At 37.3% G+C, this 21,144-nt stretch overlaps 1 protein-coding gene across 6 annotated transcripts in view; it reads left to right on the top strand.

Annotated features, from left to right (window-relative positions):
• elmo2 (engulfment and cell motility 2) overlaps positions 1-21,144 on the top strand; it is a 155,867-nt gene that overhangs the window by 58,796 nt on the left and 75,927 nt on the right. For 5 of the 6 annotated variants that reach the window (XM_039776595.1, XM_039776593.1, XM_039776596.1 and 2 more), the window contains 4 exons: positions 10,990-11,062; positions 13,934-13,984; positions 14,547-14,716; positions 17,478-17,577. In XM_039776595.1, coding sequence (XP_039632529.1) covers positions 10,990-11,062; positions 13,934-13,984; positions 14,547-14,716; positions 17,478-17,577 — 394 coding nt within the window. Of the gene's footprint in view, positions 1-10,989; positions 11,063-13,933; positions 13,985-14,546; positions 14,717-17,477; positions 17,578-21,144 lie in introns of those variants that run through there. The other variant, XM_039776597.1, reaches the window with a different exon arrangement.

Genomic DNA, 21,144 nt, shown 5'->3' with positions numbered 1-21,144 from the left:
AACTGACTTTCATAGTATGACAGCACCATCTGTATACTGATAATGTTTCAGCAAAGGCTCTTGTTCCTGAGGAGGCTAAAGGGTTTTGTGGTCAATATCAAAACCCTAATCAGCTTGTAATGTTGCACTGCTGAAAATATCCCAACAGTATGCAGCATGGTATAGCTAGGGAATCTGAAATGCCAGGATAACAAACTCCTCCGAAGGACTATCCCTACAGCTTCTACAAATTTGGGGCTGACCTTTCATAGCTTCATACCATTTACTCAAACAGATGTCTGAGGAGAGATGACTCTATCATCTTTGATGACAGCCATCCAACTCTTCTCCTCTTTTCATTTCTGCCTTCTAGAAATTGCTACCAGAGCCTAACCACTTGCTTAACAAACATCAGGGACAGCTTTTCCCCCTACCAGGTCACTGAACTCCCAGTAATCTTATCATATCTGCCTTGAACTGTGTACTATATCTATCTGATGTTTTATTCTGTTACTTTTATTTATTCATGCATCACTTCAGCTGTGCAACAAGAAATTCACTGTGATCATTTGGATGAACTGTCAGTGAAGCGGCAATGAGCCAGTAAAATAGTTTCATTACCAAAATGGCATGCTTCCAAAATAAAGAGAATTTTTCACAATTTTTCAAAAAGATTATAAATTGTTGAATATTACGATTAAACTTGAGTCAGATCACTTTAGAAAATGATTTATACTAGGCTGTTGACAAACATTTAAATTTTTCATTTCCTGATAGGGAAGCAGCTGTGATCATATTGAAGACAGACAGAAAGTCAGTGTATTTTGTCAAATGACAATATTCACTTTTTCAGCGTTCAGTTTTAGCATTTTATACTGTATTTTAATGTATGCCAATTGATGCATTAATCACATTTTACCAAAGCAAAACTAAATATGCTGCTTTCCAAGAATTAAATCACTGACTAAATATTATAATTATGTTTTTTCCTTGAAGATTTATTTGTTGCCATTTGACTTTCTCTTTAGCTTGTTTCACACTGCAAAATGATTAATAATGTATGTTCTTGATATACTGTAGATATAGATGTACTGAGTCTCAAAGTAGTTGAGTTTGATGAAGCTGGATCTTTGAAGTGTTCCCCCACTATGTTTCAGAGAAAATTAGCCTATTTTGGGAGCAATGTTAATGATTTCCTTTTTATTACAATGCTAATGAATTTTATTCATATCTTTTAAAAGTTGAAACTGAATCAAGAAAATTTTTGTAAACCTTGTCTAAACAACAAAGTAGCTATGGAATGTAATGTTTCTCTCATAACATTTTCATTACCTTTGTGTTTTTCCCCCTTCAATAGTATATAAACCCATTTTTAGCACGCAATTGGTGTAAAATAAAATGTTCCTTTCTTGTGCAACTAAGAGTTACTTCGGAATAGTATTCATATAAAATAGGATAGCATTAGAAATTTCTATGTGTCTTTTAAAAAAGGTGGAGCAATGTTAAATAGATAACTTTTGAACTGCCTGTGTTTCCAATATAATGAATGTTGTTGAAAATGGACAGATTTTAGTTATATAAAAAGTATTTGAATATTGTCCAATAATATTGTTAAAAAGGTAAAAAGTACTTATCAATATATTAATAAAATATCACAATGAAAAATATGTAATTGTTGCACTTCGTCAGATTCCTCCACCAATAGATGGATGGTACAGTCTAATATGCTTGTCATTCTTTTTTATTCTTTTATTCATGCATTTACTGGAAATTCTTCATCAAGAATGGCATTGCAGAGACTGAGAGGTCCTTTGAGACCCACAATTAAATCTTTTAAGTTTGCCCATGACTGCAAAGTATGTAGGTTGCCATTGTAACTTTTAAAGTTGGAAAAGAAACCTTAAATTGCATAGATACAAGGTTATGTAGGAAGAAGAAAACTTTCTATTGTTAAAAACATGTTTATTAATTGTTTAAAAACAGATCAGCAGCAGTGTGATTTAAAAATGTGTGGAGTTAAACTACTGTGTAATTACATGATCCATAATAATAACACCTGCTATATAAATGCCAAGAGTAAGTCTTAAAAATCCGCACCCAAAACAATCAACATAAGTAAAATCTATATTCCAAAATTGTAAAACAAGATACAAAATAACTAAGCTAAAAGTGTGTGGAAATGTAAACGTATGGATATGAAAATAAGTGAGGATAGGTGTTTGTTATTCAGCACACCAGTCACACAGTCTGTCTCATCACTTTCAGCTGTGTTGCCCTTTTTATAATATGTGGCACTTTTAAAGTATGTTTCTTATGTGGATGGGTGAATAATTTCATTTACAGTCTAAAAAGTACTAGTGTGCCAAGGTAGATGCCTCTTCTGATTCTCTAATATACAAATTAAAATTCAGTGCTCGAGGGCAAAAAATCAAAACAAAATAAGCAGCCTTCTTAGCCAGGAGAAAAAGGCTTTAACTCTTCAGAGCAGGTCTGTCACTGTGTGTTCTGCCCTTTGACTAAGTCCAGGTCCATATAAGACACCAACATCATTAGGTGTCTGACCTTTATAGCACTGCTGCTAGGAGGAATAGGGTTATTTTCCCCCAAGGGGCATCTTCTTCCAACTGCAGCAGAAGAGAAAAAAAGACATGGCTGTTAGCGACAGTGACTCCTCTCGCCCCAATGGGGTATTGCATACCTGTGATGAGCCAGGAGGATATTCCGCTGATGTACATGTGTGACACCTAACAGATAAGATTGTCTCCTGCTTTTGAAGATGGTTTTGGCAGATTTGGGTAATGAGTATTTAACTTTTATATTATTTTCACTTTCTTATTCATATTTAATAACCATTTTTATTTATGTAACATTTTGGTGTTTACCATGACGCCATTTGTTTTTCTTTGGGAACTATAATTATATGATGTTGTCTTCAAGATGCAAAAGTTTGGTTTCTAAAGGTTTGCTGATAATATAAAAAACATCTTCAATGGCATAGTGACATCCAAGGTTGTCTGTAAAGCAAGAGATAGGTCTTTGTTAGTGTTTGCTTTCTGACCATCTGTTTAGTTTACTAACCTTGAAATTAGCTCTGTGTTTTTGATTTGTCCCAAGTGTTGTGTTTTTTTTTTTTTACTTCCTGGTGTTGTCTTTCACTAGCCTTTTTGACTATGTTAGTCTCCCCAACCTTTCTAAATCTCAAGCCCTCTCGTGGCTTGTCACTTTCCACAAGTTGTGGCAGAACAGTCCTGGTTTAGTAATCTGATATCAAAATTAAAGAAACTCAAGTATATTACCAGAAAGGCAGCCAAAGTTAGTAGACTGGATGTAACTGCTAAAAAAAATGTGAGTCTTGGAACCACCTGCTGCACCTAAAAATATGTTAGCTATGTATTGGCCTTATTTTAGGAGTGGCGTTATAGACCCTCCAATGCAGACAGTAATTTCAGTACACATCTTTTTAATAATGTTAAAAAGGCAAGTTTACAGCAGGCTATTATAGTCATGGGAGACTTTTAACTACCCAAATATTAAATGGGCTGTCTTTGGAAATAGTGGAGTAAAACAGCAGAATTTTTTGCATAGTCCGTGACTGCTTTTTAACCCAGCATGTTAATGCACCAACACTTGGAGGAGCCTGTCTAGATTTAGTATTTTGTAATAACCAAGTTAGAATTTAGGGTGTAGAGATGATTGAACTGTTATAATCAAGAGACCATAATATAACACTATTCTCTGTTTTTGAAAAGCATGAATGCAAAGACTTAAACTGTTAAGTTTAACTTTGGTAGGGCAAATATTGAACAGATGTGGCAAAGTCTAAAAAAGATACTAGGATAAGCTTTTAAGTGTGGATATAATTGAGGAACAGTGGAATAGATTAGAAAAGGTGTTACACATAATGCATGACCGGTACATCTCAAAAGTTGTAATTAATATGAAATTAAACAAAACTCATTTGGTAAGTAAGGAGAATATAACCCTAAAGTATTTAATAGTATCTATACTAATTAAAGGCAAAGCCCTCACTGACTGACTGACTGACTGACTCACTCACTCATCACTGATTCTCCAACTTCCTGTGTAGGTAGAAGGCTGAAATTTGGCAGGCTCATTCCTTACAGCTTACTTACAAAAGGTAAGCAGGTTTCATTTTGAAATTCTACGCATAACGGTCATAACTGAATCCTACTTACGTACATATATACGGCCATAGCCTGCAACTCGGTCGCTGTATGAGGCGGAGTTGCGTCCCCCATCACCACGTCTCCCACGTAGTTGGCTGCCTACCTATATTGCGTCCCCCATATAAGGCCGTCGGTCAGCAGCAATCAAATAGACACGCTGCCGCTAAATATTCGCAGGCAAATCAAAAAGTTAATGCCGGGAATGCCTGTTAAACATCTTAGATTCACGAGTAGCGATTTGGGTGGTGAGATGTCTATCGAGGTGATCACTGTAATATTTACTGTAAATACCCGCATATAGGATGATACCATGTATAGGACGCAGTGGATTTTTGACCCTAAAAACCATGGAAAAACCTGCGTACCTGTTTATAGGATGCATCCTGATTTTGAGTTACTAATTAAAAGCTGCTGCCGCCAGCACCAGTGATTGTATCAATGCGTTTGTGTTAGGCTGGAGTCTCTCTGAACAACAACAAAGAGCGAGAAACATACTAGATGACGAAAATGACGTATCGGTGACGTGAAAATTCAAAATAAAATAATTTACAAATGTTACAATAAGGCATACAGGTGGATGTATTGTAAAATGAGCTTTCAAACGCCGTGTCATTCTCCAAAATCGATACAGTATTAGTGACGCTGCACCTGAAAAATACTTTCATTTGAAATGGTGTGAAATACCAGTGTGGGGGCAATGGCTAATCACGCGCGGACTGTGGCATACCTCGGTAGGTAAAATTGTGGCACTGCTAACTGTCGCTTGAAAACAAACCTTGAAATTCAAATTGGATTCAAACCACTCGTCTCTGTCCCCGTCACACAGCCATCGAAGGCGAAGGAGAGGCACTGACACATGTGCACACGATCATAAAGTCCAATGGACGCTCCCATCTACGCGCCGAGAGCATCACGCATTGAATAACACTGAGAAAACCTTGAACAGCAGAGAAAACTAGCACTGCAATAGTTTGCGCTATAGTGCTAGGAACCGCTCGCTAAAAACACTTTTTTTTAATCAGTTTTAAGCACAGGGAAAAAAATGAACATTTGAAAAATTCGTAATTTAATAAACCACCAAGAAAAGTAACATTGCCTCAATGCACACTATGAACCGATCACTGTAAACAGAACTGAAAACAAAAACGAGCCTTTTCTACCTTATGCATCCAGTCCTCCCTCTCTCGCTCTCTCTTTTGCGAGCCTTAGGCGCCTGTGTGTGCCTCTCTCTAGCGCGCGCCTGTGTGTGTGTGTGCCTCTCTCTCGCGCGCCTCTGTGTGTGTGTGTGTCGCGCTCTCTCTCTCTTGTTCGCTCGCGCTCTCTCTCTCTTGCTCGCTCGCGCTCTCTCTCTCTTGCTCGCTCGCTCTCTCTCTCTTGCTGCTCGCTCTCCCTCTCTTGCTGCGCGCGCTCTCCCTCTCTTGCTCGCTCGCGCTCTCCCTCTCTTGCTCGCTCGCTCGCTGCACAGGAAATGCACAGGGAGAAACTGAACATGTACAAACCGAAAGACAACCTGTATCCATGTATAAGACACACCTGGGTTTTTAGGCCTACTTCTTAAGATAAAAAAATAGGTCCTATATGCGGGTATTTACGATATATATCATTGAAATGCATTATTTTCAGGCATGGTTTAGGCACCTATGTCATCAGAAAGGCACCAGAAAAGGGGACCTCAAGGTTACTATTATGGAAGTTAATTTAGAGCATGATACCATGAATGTAAGAACTGTAATAAATAAAGCATAGTTTAAAAGAAAGTCTCACCATCATTTAATTTTTCACAATTTGTGAAAACAAGACATGGTGTCAGAATAGAGGACAGTCATAGATTTTGTTGGAGTTCCTTCGCCACAAACTGACTGGGATTCTCTTAACCTGCCGGGAGAATGGAATAAGTTCCGACAGCACATGGAGCTGATGTTTTCTGGCCCGCTAAATGGCAAAGACGAGAGTGAGAAATGCAGCTACCTGCTCCTGTGGACTGGGGAAAAAGGAAGAGACATTTTTAACACATGGACTCTCACCCAGGAGGAAGCCAAGGTACTGAAAACTTACTATAACCGTTTTGAGGCGTTTGTCATGCCTAAGACGAATACGATATTCACGAGATATAAGTTTAATGAGAATATGCAGGGTATAAATGAGACTTTTGATCACTTTGTAACAGAGTTAAAATTGCTGGTGAAGTACTGTGCTTATGCAGACAAAGATGAGATGGTCAGAGATAGAATAGTGTTTGGCACAAACACAAACATTCTGTCGCAGCGAAAGTGCGACAGAAACTTTTAAGTGCCGGGTCTGAGCTAACATTAAATAAAGCCGTGGACATCACAAGATCGCACGAAGACACAAGCACAGCTGAGAACCTTCAATGCATGTACTTCGAGCGGCTCACGTGAACTGACTGTGAACGCAGTACGCAGACAACAAGGAAGAGCTCCAAAGAGCGCTGAACAAAAAACACATTACACAATTGAGAAGGCAGCAAAAGAATATGAAATGAGTGAAGCATACAAGCATATTCATAAGTGCAGCTACTGCGGAAACAATGTGGTAAATTGAAACACTTCGCTAAAGTTTGCAGGACTGGGAAATGTAAACCCGTGCATGCAGTGTGTGATGTCTCAGATAAAGAGGAAGACGAGCTATTTATTGATGCAGTAAGAAAGGAACAACCCTCTGAAGCTGAACAAGCCTTTGTAGACATATCAATAGGAAAGCAAGGTGTAAAGCATAAGTTTAAATTGAGTTCATAGATACACTGCCGCTAAATATTCGCAGGCAAATCCACAGCTTAATACCGGGAATGCCTGTTAAACATCTTAGATTCACGAGTACCGATTTGGGTAGTGAACACTTCGTTGAATTAAACCTATTATCTTTATAACGGTTGACAAACACGCAATGTAACTTGAACACAACACATTGTCCAAATATGAACCTGATTCAATGAAATAATGATAATCAAATCCTTCCTTCATACTATATGCGTCAGTGTATTGTGTGCCTGTAATTTTCTCTGACAGTAATACTGGCTTTGATGTCCATAATATGACTTTAATTTTCTCTGACAACAGTGGACAATCAGCAGAGTGTCCCCAGCAACTGATGTAATGTGTGGCGTGCAGTTGATAATTGTGACTGTGTCATCTCCCCAGCAAGTACTGTGCAGTTCCCCAGCAAGTATTTAAATCTGTGCTGCCGTGTAGCTGATTATTGTATGTGTGGTGTCTCCCCAGCAACGGATTTTCTGTTCGCGGCCACGACTACCTAATCAGCAGTCTCCCCAGCAATGATATCTTTTATTTGCTTATCCCGGCTAGGCCATTCACTGTGTGCCCAGCTTCCAGTGTGTGTGTGCGTTCACAGTGCCGTGCGCATGGGCGGGGCACCGTGCGATGTGCATTGCGGCCCCGAGCATGCACACTTCACCAGAAGACAGACACACACACGGACACCTGGACACACACAGGGCTTTTATTAAAGAGGATAACTGGGAAAATTTCTATTGTGTTCTTTTTAAAAACAGAGACCACCACCTCAGTTCGAAGTAGTATGTTAGACAAAACTTTCACATAATATCTAGATATTTTAGCATTTCCAGCTGGATCTTGTGCACTCCTGTCTTTTTAATCCCTGGAGTGACCTCATTCACAGACAATGACCCAACCCCAAATGCTTCTGTCATATTCTGTAGGAGGAAGTTAGGTGCTTCCACTGGGTTTTGTAGTTCATTATAGTGCTCTTTCCACTTCTGACTGATATCCCAAGTTGACATATTTTTTTTCCAATTCTTGCATAGAAAAGCCTGGGTAAAATATCACCTACCCTTTCTAGACTTCTCATGATTTGCCAGAATCGCTTAAGGTCATGTCAAAGTCATTCTCCACAAGCTTACTAAACTCCTTCCAAAAACAAGATTTCACTTTGTGTGCTGCTGTGGCTGCCTTCTTTTTGGCCTTCTGATACCTCTAAGTCTTGCTAGCATTGCATGGAAGGCCACCTTCTGCAGCTGGACAGTTTCTCTTACTACTCATGGTTATCTTTGGGTTGCTGTTATGACGTACTCTATATCTTTTTGTTAAACTCGGCTAGTTTTCTTCAATTTGGTGCAGATGACTTAATTAATTACCCACCTATTGAGTTGAATCTTTCTTCACCAACAGAACTGTGGAGCATTGGTGAAGAAAGATTCACGGATCTTGACTTTGCTGATGATGCTATGATCTTCGCGGAGTCAATGGAGGCTCTGATCGGGGCGCTCGAGAGACTGAGCAAGGAGTCTGAATGTCTGGGCTTGCGAATGTCCTAGATAAAAACGAAGATCCAGGCTTTTAATGACCTCATTCTTGGGCACAGCCATCAGCAGTGTGTCTGTTTTCGGAGAGAGTGTTGACCTTGTCGAGAGGTTTACTTACCTTGGCAGTGACATTCATGTCTCTGGTTACTCTTCCTATGAAGTCAGTAGACGGATTGGGAGAGCATGGGGAGGTCATGAGGTTGCTGGAAAGGGGTGTGTGGCACTCCCGATATCTATGCAAAAGGATGAAAGTACAAGTCTTTAGAGTCCTGGTGCTTCCTGTCTTGCTATATGGTTGTGAGACATGGACGCTATCCAGTGACCTGAAACGAAGACTGGACTCCTTTGGTACTGTGTCTCTCCGGAAAATCCTTGGGTACCATTGGTTTGACTTTGTGTCGAATAAGCGGTTGCTCATGGAGTCCCAGATGAGGCACATTACCTGCATTGTTAGGGAGCGTCAGTTACAGCACTACGGCCATGTGGCGCGTTTCCCAGAGGGTGATCCGACTGGTAAAATCCTCATTGTTGGGGACCCGAGTGGCTGGACCAGGCCAAGGGGTCACCCACGTAACACCTGGCTGCAGCAGATAGAGGGTGATTTGCAGAGGGTGGGACTGGACCGCGCGTCTGCCTGGGGGGTTGCCAACAGGGATCTCTCATTGTTTCGTCGTGTAGTGGCTGCCGCAACACACTGTACCAGTGCATGCTCCCCAACTTGACTAGACGATTTGAGTTGCCCAATGTTATTAAATCACCTGGGTTGTGGGTGGGCTGTAAGTTATAAAAAGAAGCTTGTTTGGGTTTTAGGGTAGATAGAGAGTGTGAGAGGAGAAGGATTTGGGTTTCATAGAACAAAGTATGGAGGGTTAGGGTGGGATGGCCTGGCTTTGGGTTTTTGTTTCTTATTGCTTATTAAAGAAATGTAATTGTTGTAAGCTAGCCATCTATGTGACAAATGTGGATAGTGTGTATTTAGCTGTGTAAACTTTATTTAGCTAGATAGCTAAATTAGTGTTGTCCTCCTGCCTTGTTTCTGTTTTGTGTGTAACGTCCTCCATATTTTGTGGAGGTTTTTCTTTTTGACAATAAATGGAGAGTGTTTTTATTTCGTTGTTTTAGTTTTTTCTGTGTTTTGTCTTCCTCTCTCCCTCTCACTTGTATACGTCCTATTTATATACCCCTAGACCTTTTGGTAGGCCATAACATATATATATATATGATATAGCGGGTTGGATAATGGATGGATGGATAACATATATATCATATGTCATCATAAACACAATAATCTTTTGGCTACAACCACTTCCAGATGCTTGCACTGCTGAGATTTTTAATGCTGTCCAAACGGGCTCTATATTCCTGACCTTTTCCAAGATATAGGAGAATCACTTTTTTGGAGGTGGAAATTAAAAGAATTCTGAGCACATGCACATTCTTATTGTTCCCAGCACAGCCTCACACTGCCTTTTTGGGTCTTCCAGATTTGTCTAGAAAGTGTTCCATTCACCTAGGCTTGCTTATCACCTAGTGATGATGAATCAACAGTGTATGAAAGTGGCGTTTGCTATTTTCATAGAAATTAATTAACTATTCATTGCCTGGATTTACATGAGGAACTCCATTTCTCCCTATCATGTAGTTAATGCATTCACATAATTATTTTTTATATTTTGATTTTTTTATGGATTCCACCAAATTGAAATCATGGAAGCCATAATATGAAAAGATGGCAGCACATGACTTAAAACTTTTTAATTTTTTCAAATACTCATGACTCCATAAGGCTTATTTGCTTTTTGAATTCTGATTTAGGGTTCTTGCTTTGACTTTTTGCAAAGTTGCTTTTTGACTAAGATTGTTGGTTCTCTTGACTGATTTAAGCTTCAGTTTCTTCAAACCTGCTGTTACAACCTTAGCTTGCTGTTAGGTGATTCTTTTGCCATATCTCTTTTTGACATGTTCAAGAACAATCCACATCCCAAAAGCATGTTTACCTTGTCAGGGTGTAAGGATATCTGGAATATTTTCACTGTTGTCTGTCACAACATTAACTCTGCACTTAATCCTTAACACATGCATGTCCACAAAGCTGTTTTAGGCTGAGCCTGACTGAGATATATCTGTCTCTTGACCACAAATCAGTAACTAGCACACACATTCTAAGTTAGGGTCCCAGTATTCTGTCTATTCTGCACATTGTTCTAATCAGTTTAATTAGAACCTTCATGAAGATTAGTTGTGGATAGCCCTTTGCCCAGATCTTCATCGTAGATCTGTTTGCCAGAGATAATCTTAACTGGAGGGTTTATCTCAAGATTACACAGCTATAACATGTCCTATTTCCAACATCAGTGGCCTCAAGGCAGTAGTAGCTGCTATCCATAATACTTAGATTATTCCACTAAAAGTTTGGTGAAGAATACCTGGAGTCAAATGCTGTAACAGTTCAGTAAGCTTTTGTAACATTATTATTTGGTAACACTAAAACATAGTGTTTTCCTATATATGCTTTCCCTACAGCTGGTCTCTTTCGGGTTCTGATCAGTTTGCTCTGCGTTATGCGGATGGCCCACAGCTGTACATCACTGAACAGGTGAGTCCAGGGGATTGCTTGTTCATTAAGACGTGAGAGGTTGTCTATCAACAATTTTACAAAAATAATCAAATGATTCCACTTCACATTGATGGTTTGGCATCTGAGATAATCCAGTTGTAAACCTGAATTCTCTGTATTGGCTAAGGTTAAACAATATGGTGAACTTCCCAGAGAAAACCTTTATAGTTTCATTTTATGTTGTTTAGTTTTGTTTTGAGAAATCCACGTTTCTTTTTGCAGTTTAGCAGAAAATATTACAGTGCTAGATAACTTTAATACGTTATTTCTTGTTTTGAGTCTAAGTATTTTTTCATTGTTCTAGATGTACAGTTAAGTACTTTGCTCACAAATATGAAATACACTGATATTTTATATAACTTGCTTTTGATTCCACTAGTAGTTATCAAAGTTTAACAAGCAAGCAAGTTTGATTCTAGGAATATGATTTTCTCTTCAGTTAAAATTTATCAAAGAAAAACCAAGAAGAGGATGCTGTTACTGTACATTATCATCGACTTTTTATGTATATTTTAGTATTTTCCTAGGATATTCAATTTAGGGTCATAAAATACCGATTTCTAAGCTACCCTGAAAATTCCTAAAAAGGTGCATTTTTAAATACCTAGCTTGTACATTAAGATCTTAATCAAACAGATGCGAAACTACGTGTACCAGCCATTTAGATCAGTATGTGCCACTTATTTCAGAACTTCATTTTGGCAGCTGATGTTGCCAGTCCACAAATATTACACAAGATATGTACTGGTGATTCGTTTGACAGGCTAATCATCAGTTGTTAAAATAAAGAAAAAGTCTTCAGTGTAAATTTGTGGATTTTCTGGGTGTATAAACATAAGCATGTCACATTGACACTAAATTAACACCTGCTGAAATACTGGCATGTGCCTTGAGGGTGTGAAAGCAGGCAGATACAGCTAGCTTTTCTCAGACATTAGAAATTATAGGATAATCATATTTAGGCACTATCTCAGCATTCAAAAGATTACATACTCTTATGATACTTCAGTTTTGCAGGTTTCTTTCTGTAATTATATAATATTGCTATTTTCTGAGTTTTAAGTCATTTGGATATTATGATTATATTATTTCATTATTAGTGTAATGTTAATGTTTTATGTGTACCTAAAATTATACTGATTTGCTAAGGGGTAATTATGTGCTACTGTCATAACAGTTGGAAGCCCCATTATGATTCCTTTTTTGTCTATTGGTCCAGCACCATGTCATCTTCTTTGTCTGCCGTTTTTTCTTCAAGCCATGACTTGTACTGTTTACTGGGATAAAAATATATTACTGTAATGTCTAAAAATTTTTAATCATTCTATTTTTTTCCTTGCTGCAATGTTTTTAGTTACTTTGAATACTGAGACATTTGAAAATGTGTGAACTGTTAAATACTGAATTATTCTGTCCACCATTGTCATATATTAAAATGTATGCAATTTGAAAATGATAAATTAAAAAGGGGTTTTAAATTTAAAGTTTACATCTGGATCTGTCCTACACATTATCTCACTGATATTGTGCCTTTTGCCTTATGGGTGGTGTGCCCATCTTTCCTTTATTATTATGGTGGTTCTAATCATTTTATGTGAACCATTATGGAAATCTGTTTTTCTGTCAAAATGTATTCTGCCTGTACCCTTATACTAAATCGAGCAGAGGTATTCATGTCAGAAGAATGTGCATCATGTCTGAAGACGTGCATTACTTTTGCTCCGAGGATTCTGGGGTAATAAAATCCCTCCACCAGATCAACATCAGATTTTTCAAAGAGCAGACGCTACAGGTGGGTGTGACTATAATGACTAATTTCTAGCTGGGTGCCATACAGTTGAAGTCTGTACTGATAGGTTAGAGTTGTGATTAAGCACAACAGTTAGCCAGATCCTGATCTGTGTAATGAACATTAGTTACATTTTTTTGTTAATTATGTAATGTCCATTTCAAACATTATTTTCGTATACATTATAAGATAATCAAAAGACAATGATAAAGAGTTGAGGTACCACCCCAGTAACCCCATATAACTGGATATCAAGCAAATAGGAAAAACAAGCAAATAACTGGCAAAGATGGCAGAGCTTCCAGTTTTTAGACCATCTGGCAGAAGGGGCAGGTCCGGGTGGACTGACACCAAAAGAGACATCAGATATGTTCTGGCCATCAATCATCTACTCTGCAGAGTGAAGAAGAGAGAAAGGCATTAAGACACAGCGCCAGCTCCAGATGTGGCGGCAGAATTACAGTCGGTAGAGCCCTTCAGATGTGCCGTTTGCGCATGCACTTGACATAGTGATTGCTGATAAGAATAACTGTTACTATAGCATTTTTGGCCAAAATCCAATTATAACTTTACTGGCATACCAGATCTTAAGCTGAATGTTCTATAAGTTTAGGTGAACAGAGGTCCTGAACTGTCAACTGACTTAGCTTGGACATGCAATAAGAATGAGCTGAAAAGATTATGGAAGAATGTTGTAGTGCAACACACTCTTCATTAAAGGGGGATGAGTGTCAATGACATAGCGTCTGAATAGACCTTATTCAGGATCTCATTAGTAGAATTGTTAATAGTTGGCAGGTAGTTGGTGTTTATTATGACAACATGCCTGGAGTTTTTTGGTCAAAAACCAAAAGAATTGTCTTTTTAATTAGTCAATCAAAGAACAGAGCTGTGCTGAGAACAGCAACTACAAAATCATGCCTGTACTTTCTCAAAAGCAATGAGCACAAATGCAACAATGGCCACTTATTTTTTTTTAATAATGCTTTTAAGTCTGCTCGGTGACTTTACTAGCAGCTCTTTTTATATTTATGACTAGTCATGTTGAACCTGTGTTTCAGAACCGCAGTGAGATAAAGAATGGGACTATCCTTCGTCTGGCAATTTCACCTGTGAGTATAATTTGCTATAAGGTACAGACATTATCAGATTACTTGAGCTCACATGGTTTGTTGGCAAATATGGTGGTTACGTTCTTTGCATGCATGATAAGGATCAAACCACATTAAAGATGTTGGTTAGACAGTAGAAATAGCAGTCTGCATTAGTCTCTTTTTTCAAAATGCACGCAGACGCATTTTCATGTGCTGTTATGTTTTATTTACTGTATCTTGCTGATTTTAATGTTTTTAAGTTTTATATGTGTACTTCTCCCTTTGGGTTTGTGAATCTAGCTTGCTGCTCCATACTGTGTGTTGCTTTGGGTGAGTGAGGATAGGGTGGCAGTGTTTCCCCAATTAATGTTTTGTTAATGTATGTGACTCTGAGAATGTGGTTGCATCATCCAAAGTCAGGTATATTGACCTTTTATGTGTCTAATGTATGCCATGACATGGCCGTGCCGATACTGTGAAAAGTCTCTAGCTCTGCAGGTTACCCTGCATGGAGGCCCCTTTATGTGCAGTGCAGATCGTGGCGTATGAATAGCCCCATGACTGTGTCCTCCCCTTGCAGGCGCGTGCAGCCCGACAACTCTTGGAGAGGGTGCAGTCTCATGGAATGGACGCTCGACTGGAGGCACTGAAGGAGCTCGCTAAGCTGTCGGCGGACATTACGTTCGCCACTGAATTCATTAACATAGAGGGCATCGCGGTGCTGGCGCGGCTAGTCGAAAGTGGCACGCAGTGAGTTGTGGTGTGCAGTTGTTTTGGGATGGGGTGATTTGTTTAAGATCCTCAAAAGAAAGAATCGCCTTGAGCATATTTAAAAAAAAAAAATAGGTGAAAGTTAATTCCAGGCTGTCACCTATTTTTGCATTTGTAGAAGTACACTTACACATAACCTAGCTTAAACTTTAATATTATAACATTAGCTTGAAAAAAAGAACATTAAGTCTAATTTACTTACAGACAGGGGTGCACATTTTATGAAGTCAAATATTGTAAATATAGTTGAGTAATTTTAGCTTTACATTTAATGTTTTAAATCAGTGAATAATTAAATGCTGGAATATACATCACTATTAGGCATATATTATGTAAAAAAGGGGAAGGGAACCAATAGATTTGCTAGCCTAAATTTAAATGATTGTATATTTTAGTCAACTCTACTTTATTTTAGCAAATATTGAATAGCTGGTACATCAAAAAGCTTGATCAGATTTTAATTTATAATTATTATAGTTACAGAAAATTGCCCATTAATATTATCAAGTATAGAAAACAGGAATGTCCTAAAACAATCAAGTGAAAAAAATGAGATGCATGTATAAATTTTGTATTGAGAGAAAGAAAAATAAAATAGTAGTCTACATACAGTATTCTAAAAGGAAAGCATATACTGTAGATATTTGTTTTCTTTGGAAAATGTCTATGTTTGATTTTATTCGCTAAACATAGTATTGTTAAATACATAAACTTAAAGCAAATTACAATGGCTATTCTGAGTAAAGTATACACTTTCTCTGGTTTTATGAATTTAATATACTTTATTAATCTCTGAGGAGAAATTGTCTTTTTGCATGACCTTTGGGGGTCAGAGCACAGGGTCAGCCATTATACAGTGCCCCTGGAGCAAATTTCAGCTTACAGGCCTTGTTCAAGGGCCCAAGGGAGTAGGATCCCTTCTGACAGTAAAAGGATTTGGACCGACAACCTTCTAAATACCAGTGCAGCTCCTTAGCCCCAGAGCCACCGATGTGGTCTCCAGGGTGGCTGCATTTCTATAAAAAAAAATAACATTAGTGAAAATTTCTTCCATCAGAATCAAGCATTTGTTAATACCATTAAGTTTCAGTTTAATAAATTGTGAACTTTAATTTTCGAATTTAATCATGGGGTGCATAGGAGGAGCAACAGCTGGTACAAAGCACCAGTCCATCACAGGGTGAGCATGCAGAAACACACACTAGGGATGATTTAGTAATGGCAATTCCCTATGTTGGGATGTCTTGGACTGTGGGAAGAAACCAGAGTACCCAGAGGAAACCAACAAGGACATGTAAACTGTACATAGGTGGTTTGGTGTGAACCCTGGACTCCTAGTTGTGAAGCTGCCCACTGAAGAACATCTATTTATGAAACATTTGTAAGACAGTAAAAGTAAGAAAGGTAATGTCCAAATTAATAAACAAATGTGGAATGGTCAGATGACCAGGGAAGAGAGGAAACAGAAACTCTGGGCAGCAAGGATAGACAAGAAAAGAAACTTCATGGGTTTCCAAGGCCAAAACACCTCCTAGTCCCTTTTTAAATGTGTCAACAATTATTAATAACAACAATGCAAACAACTTCTTAATCATCATTCAAGGTGGAACACATACTGTGTATAAAAGAAGACAAAGTAGAAAATAGTACTACTTTGAACAGGATTAAGTAAATTGCACAATATAAATAAAAACGTTATACATTAGTTGAGTGGTTGTGGCGAGTATATTAATACTACTAAATAATGCATTGCTAAAATAGCATTTTACCTTCAAACCTGATTATTGTTGCAACATCATCAAACATCAACATCACCAAATTCCAAAAATAAATGTTTATGCTATTTTTTGGTTTGGGCAGTTTTGGTAAAGTACTTTAAATTTATAAGATAAGGATCTTATGTTGCCTTTTCCATTTAAAATAAAATCAATACCATAACTTTTTTAGAGGTGATTTACTTGTGGCTTTTCAAGGTTGAAATCCTGTTTCTACAGACTAAGACATTGCAGCAGGGGCAGCCATAAGTTGCGAAGATTAGAATTTCTTACTAGAATTTCTTTGAAATGTCAAGGATGAGCAAAAGCACAAAGTATACATTTCAATGGAATTCTTAGTTTATACTTTTACTGCTTCCTTACTAGTTGACTATTTTACCCATATTTCCCCAAATGTTTTTGTTTCCAGTTTAGCCTTCTCTGATATAAATAAAATTATACTAAATTAACTTAGTAACCTTCACATTCTCCTGCTGACTATGTGCAGTATTAGGTCATATAAGTAATCAGTTTTTGATAGTGGCATCTACTATAAAAGACCATGAAATGTACAATTTTTAAAAGTGTGCTGCTCTTTCAGGGACTGGGAATTTCCTTTACCAAGTACTACTAGGGTGGTTTGTCAGATTATTAAGCAAATGAGTTTTCCTGTGGTTCTTTTACACTAAATACTGTTACAAACTGGTTTACAATATATATGATATTTTATAAAACAAATCAAATAGTTTTGCAAGACAATACATCAAAATTTAAAATGAAGGCAATAATGTCAGTTTCAGAGTGAAATTAAGACATTATTATGGGTAATGGTGGTTTGAGATCTCCGTAAACTCATTCCTTTTGTTTTATAGCATTATTTTAACATACAGTATTAGGATGTATCCATCATCTTCCCCTATTTCATTCTCTGAATGTTGCTTTGCTTGAGAGTATGTGAGTGTGTGAATGGTGTGTTCTTTTTGCAGCTTTGGGGAGATGCTGGCTTTTACTCTGACGGCTTTTCTGGAATTAATGGACCATGGGATTGTGTCCTGGGACCTCATTTCATTTTCCTTCATAAAACAGGTGAGATGTTGGGTCTTGTTCAGTGAGTATTGTGGATGCACCATATTTTGAACTAACTTTTGGGTCTGAGATTGTGGCACATTGATATTAAAATGTCATTGCCTGTTTGTTGCCTATTGCCAATACTAAACATAAAACGTTTATTTCAAAGAGAGTCTTGTGTGACTTGAACTGGGAAGTTATATCAAAGTAAAAGCACACTGCAGGATTAATTAGGGGTTTTCCTCTTATACAGTGTAAAAATGCTTCTACCTTTTCAAAAAGACGTACATAGGGTCAACGTCTGACATTATAATGATAGACCTGTGCCAAAGGAATTAAATAAACTTTTGCTGATGAGTTTGGATATACCAAGTTTATTGATGCTTAGTGGCCTTGCTTTGCCTTAAAAAACAGTTGATGAGAATTAATAAATAGAGCTCAGACCAAAACAGAGCAGCCATTGAAACTGTTAATTCAAACTTTCTTCTATAGGAAATATTTTTTTCCTACACAAAAGAAAGCTTCTCTTTTGAAGCATTTTCAAAAGACTAAAATTATTGATGTCATTAGTTTTAAATTTACTGCATCAACATATTGTAAATGGATTTGGTCGATACAAGCATCTGAGTTTGATAGGGCTAGATTTCTGGAGGTCGAAAACTGTGTTGTCATTGACATAGCAATATAAACAGCTGCCATTTTGAAATTTCCATTGTCCAACATGGTGGACTCCTTATTTTGGGCATATTTTCTGTAGTTTATTTTATAGCTACGGCTTTGTTTTGCTCTCTCACTTGGTTATTGATAAGCTCTGTTAGTTTTGGTTCTTAGAAATCTTAATAATTAATAGTTTGTACTGGTTGTGCCTTACATGCCCACTTCTGATCCTTGTATAACTAACCTCCCTGTATTCCCAGAACAATGGTACATTTAGAGTATGGTAAGGTTATATAAGCAGTCTGAATAAATTAACTACTGTACTCCATTTCTGTCCATTTGTGAAACTGTTTACTTCACTGCACTGTCACAGGGCAATGGAGCTTTTTTCAGGAAGCATAAACCACAAGGGAGGAACCAACTGTGTGATGAACACAGGTGATTCAATATTAATCCATCACAGAAAAAACACACTCCTATAAACTCAACAATCAGTTTAAAAGTTGCCAGTTAACAATAATCTCACTGGGACATGAAAAGAAACAGACTACCCAGAGAAAACAAGAAGAATATGTAGATTTCACACACATTTACTGATAGTCAAATGTATTCCCCTGATTCTGTGAGACAGCCATGTTAACATTTATGTGACACCCATTTGATTTTCATCAATATCTTATCAGTAGATAGTGTCTTATTAAAGAAACATTTGCATTTTATGTTGTTTAATGCAATGAACCAGCAATTAATTAGTTTTATGTGTTGTAATAGAGAGTACCACAGGGTGTCATTTGATCCCAGAATAAAGTGCCCAAAATAAGAAAAATTGTATAAAATATGTACAAAGAATGGAAAAAAAGCTTTATGAAATAAATTAACAAAATGAGATTATAAAGTTAAACTATCAAGCAGAACACACAGTTCTATAGCTCTATTGGAATATCATGTACACCACAGAGAGTAAAAGGAAGAGAAAGTAATAGTAATAGACATGGGAGGTGAGAGCAAAGTGGTTTTGGTGCCATCACAATGTAGTTTGGGGGTTGTCAGCATGGCGACCTACAATGACAGACAGGGGTTCCAACCTACATAGGAAGGCCCAGTATTTCAGTTGTTTCGTTGTTAATTTGAGTTTACCAGTTACTTGTGAGATTTTAGGAAAATAAAGAAAATATTTGCCTTAGCACTTCTGTATTACAACTGGCATTTAAAACTTAAAGTCTGAATTAGGGTAAGCCACTGTAATTTAGACTGTTTATAAGAAATGTAATGATTTATTTCATGAGAAGTATACAGTATAATAAACAAGAATATCTTAATCAAATATCTAAAATATTAAAATGTGTGCTTCAATTTAAATGTTTAAAGTGTAAACCTTCTCGATTCTAAGACAAATGTAGTGGACTAAATCTTAAGTAAGGGATCAAAAATAAAAAAAAATAACATCATATTTGAAATCACTGAGCTTAAAATATTCCCCCTCATGCTTATGCTTAAAATTTGTAATTTTTAACCTTCTCGAAGATGCTCTTAGAGGGCTAGAACCATTGGTAAAGAATTAAATATCAAAAATATTATCATATTCATAATCAGCAACCTCAAAATTTTGTGAAGTGAAGTAACTTTGACCCCTCATATCCTATTATGGAGTAATTTTGGGGTCAGTTGATGTGGCATGTGCAACTTCAAGTCCTTTTGATCAGTTTTGCTGAAGACAATTATTGGTTTACAGTATATCATAAGGGTGTAATTAAACCCAAAAAGTACATTTTGCATAACTAGACATCAAGGTGCATCGAAAGGTTTATCATATTTGAGGGTTTTTCTGTTAATGAGGAATGCTCCATTCAAAGGCCATGTGGTAGCAAACACCAAGCTAGACTGAAGATAAGCTGAGAGCTGTCTATAGACACAAGATGCTATGCTACTTAGGCTGTAATGGTATATTTGTCACACTCATTTTATTTCTGCTTATTATTTTGTGTATATTGTCTATAATTTTTAACTGTTTTAAAGTGAAACTCTTTCTCCTGCTTGTTCTTTTACTCCATCGAATTGCTTGAGAGTGTAGATAAAGAAGGAAAGGGGGGAGGAAGTGAAAAATACAGTAACTGACCATAGAGTGTTGGGGGTTTGGAATATGAGGCATTTTGGTAAAGTCTACACAATAAAGAGTATAAAGTGGAAAACAGGGTCTCCTAGGACCCTATACGACAAAACAACCATCAAAGAGGAATTCCACAGAGTTACTGGTAGAGCAATCATATGTAAACAAGTGAGGCATTTCTGAGCGATAATAACTGGTAATAGACTGGCTGGTGGAACCAGCTGCCACCTACAGCCCTTCTGTGGAGCCCCTCGCTTTTTAAATAAATGCTTCTGAAGACTCTCCTCTTTAGCAGATACCAACTATCTTGTTAATGCAGCTTCAATTTGGCATTATGTAATGGAATAAGGCAACTATTTTACTTCTACACTGTAATGTAGTTCATTTGGCTGATGGCTTTTATGAATGAAGCGCACAAGTACCGTATTTCCCCAACGAAAGGCCGCAGCTTATACATTAATTTTACAAAATGAGTATTGGGTGCCGGCTTGCTTAAATGGGGCAGCCTATGTAAAAACATTCGATAACAGTATAATTCAGTGCACAAAAAGACAACATACTCAAATGATTCATTGAATTTAAATTTACTTGTTACTTCAAAAAATCAGATAGTGACGATGCTCATAGATACAGTTAAAATAACTAAGTCCACAGTTTGAAAAAATATGAATTATGAATTGTCCAGTAGACAAAAAAATGATGTCAATTAATAATGACGCCATCATAAGTTCAGTGATTACTTGGCGCTGCTGCATCTAGCCTCTTCTTCACAGGTTTGTTGCTGCAATGTAAGAATTACATTTTTTCAAGGCTTTATTACA

Source organism: Polypterus senegalus, chromosome 14 (assembly GCF_016835505.1).
Source record: "Polypterus senegalus isolate Bchr_013 chromosome 14, ASM1683550v1, whole genome shotgun sequence".
Lineage (NCBI taxonomy): Eukaryota > Metazoa > Chordata > Cladistia > Polypteriformes > Polypteridae > Polypterus > Polypterus senegalus.
This window is presented reverse-complemented; position numbering and strand designations above follow the sequence as displayed.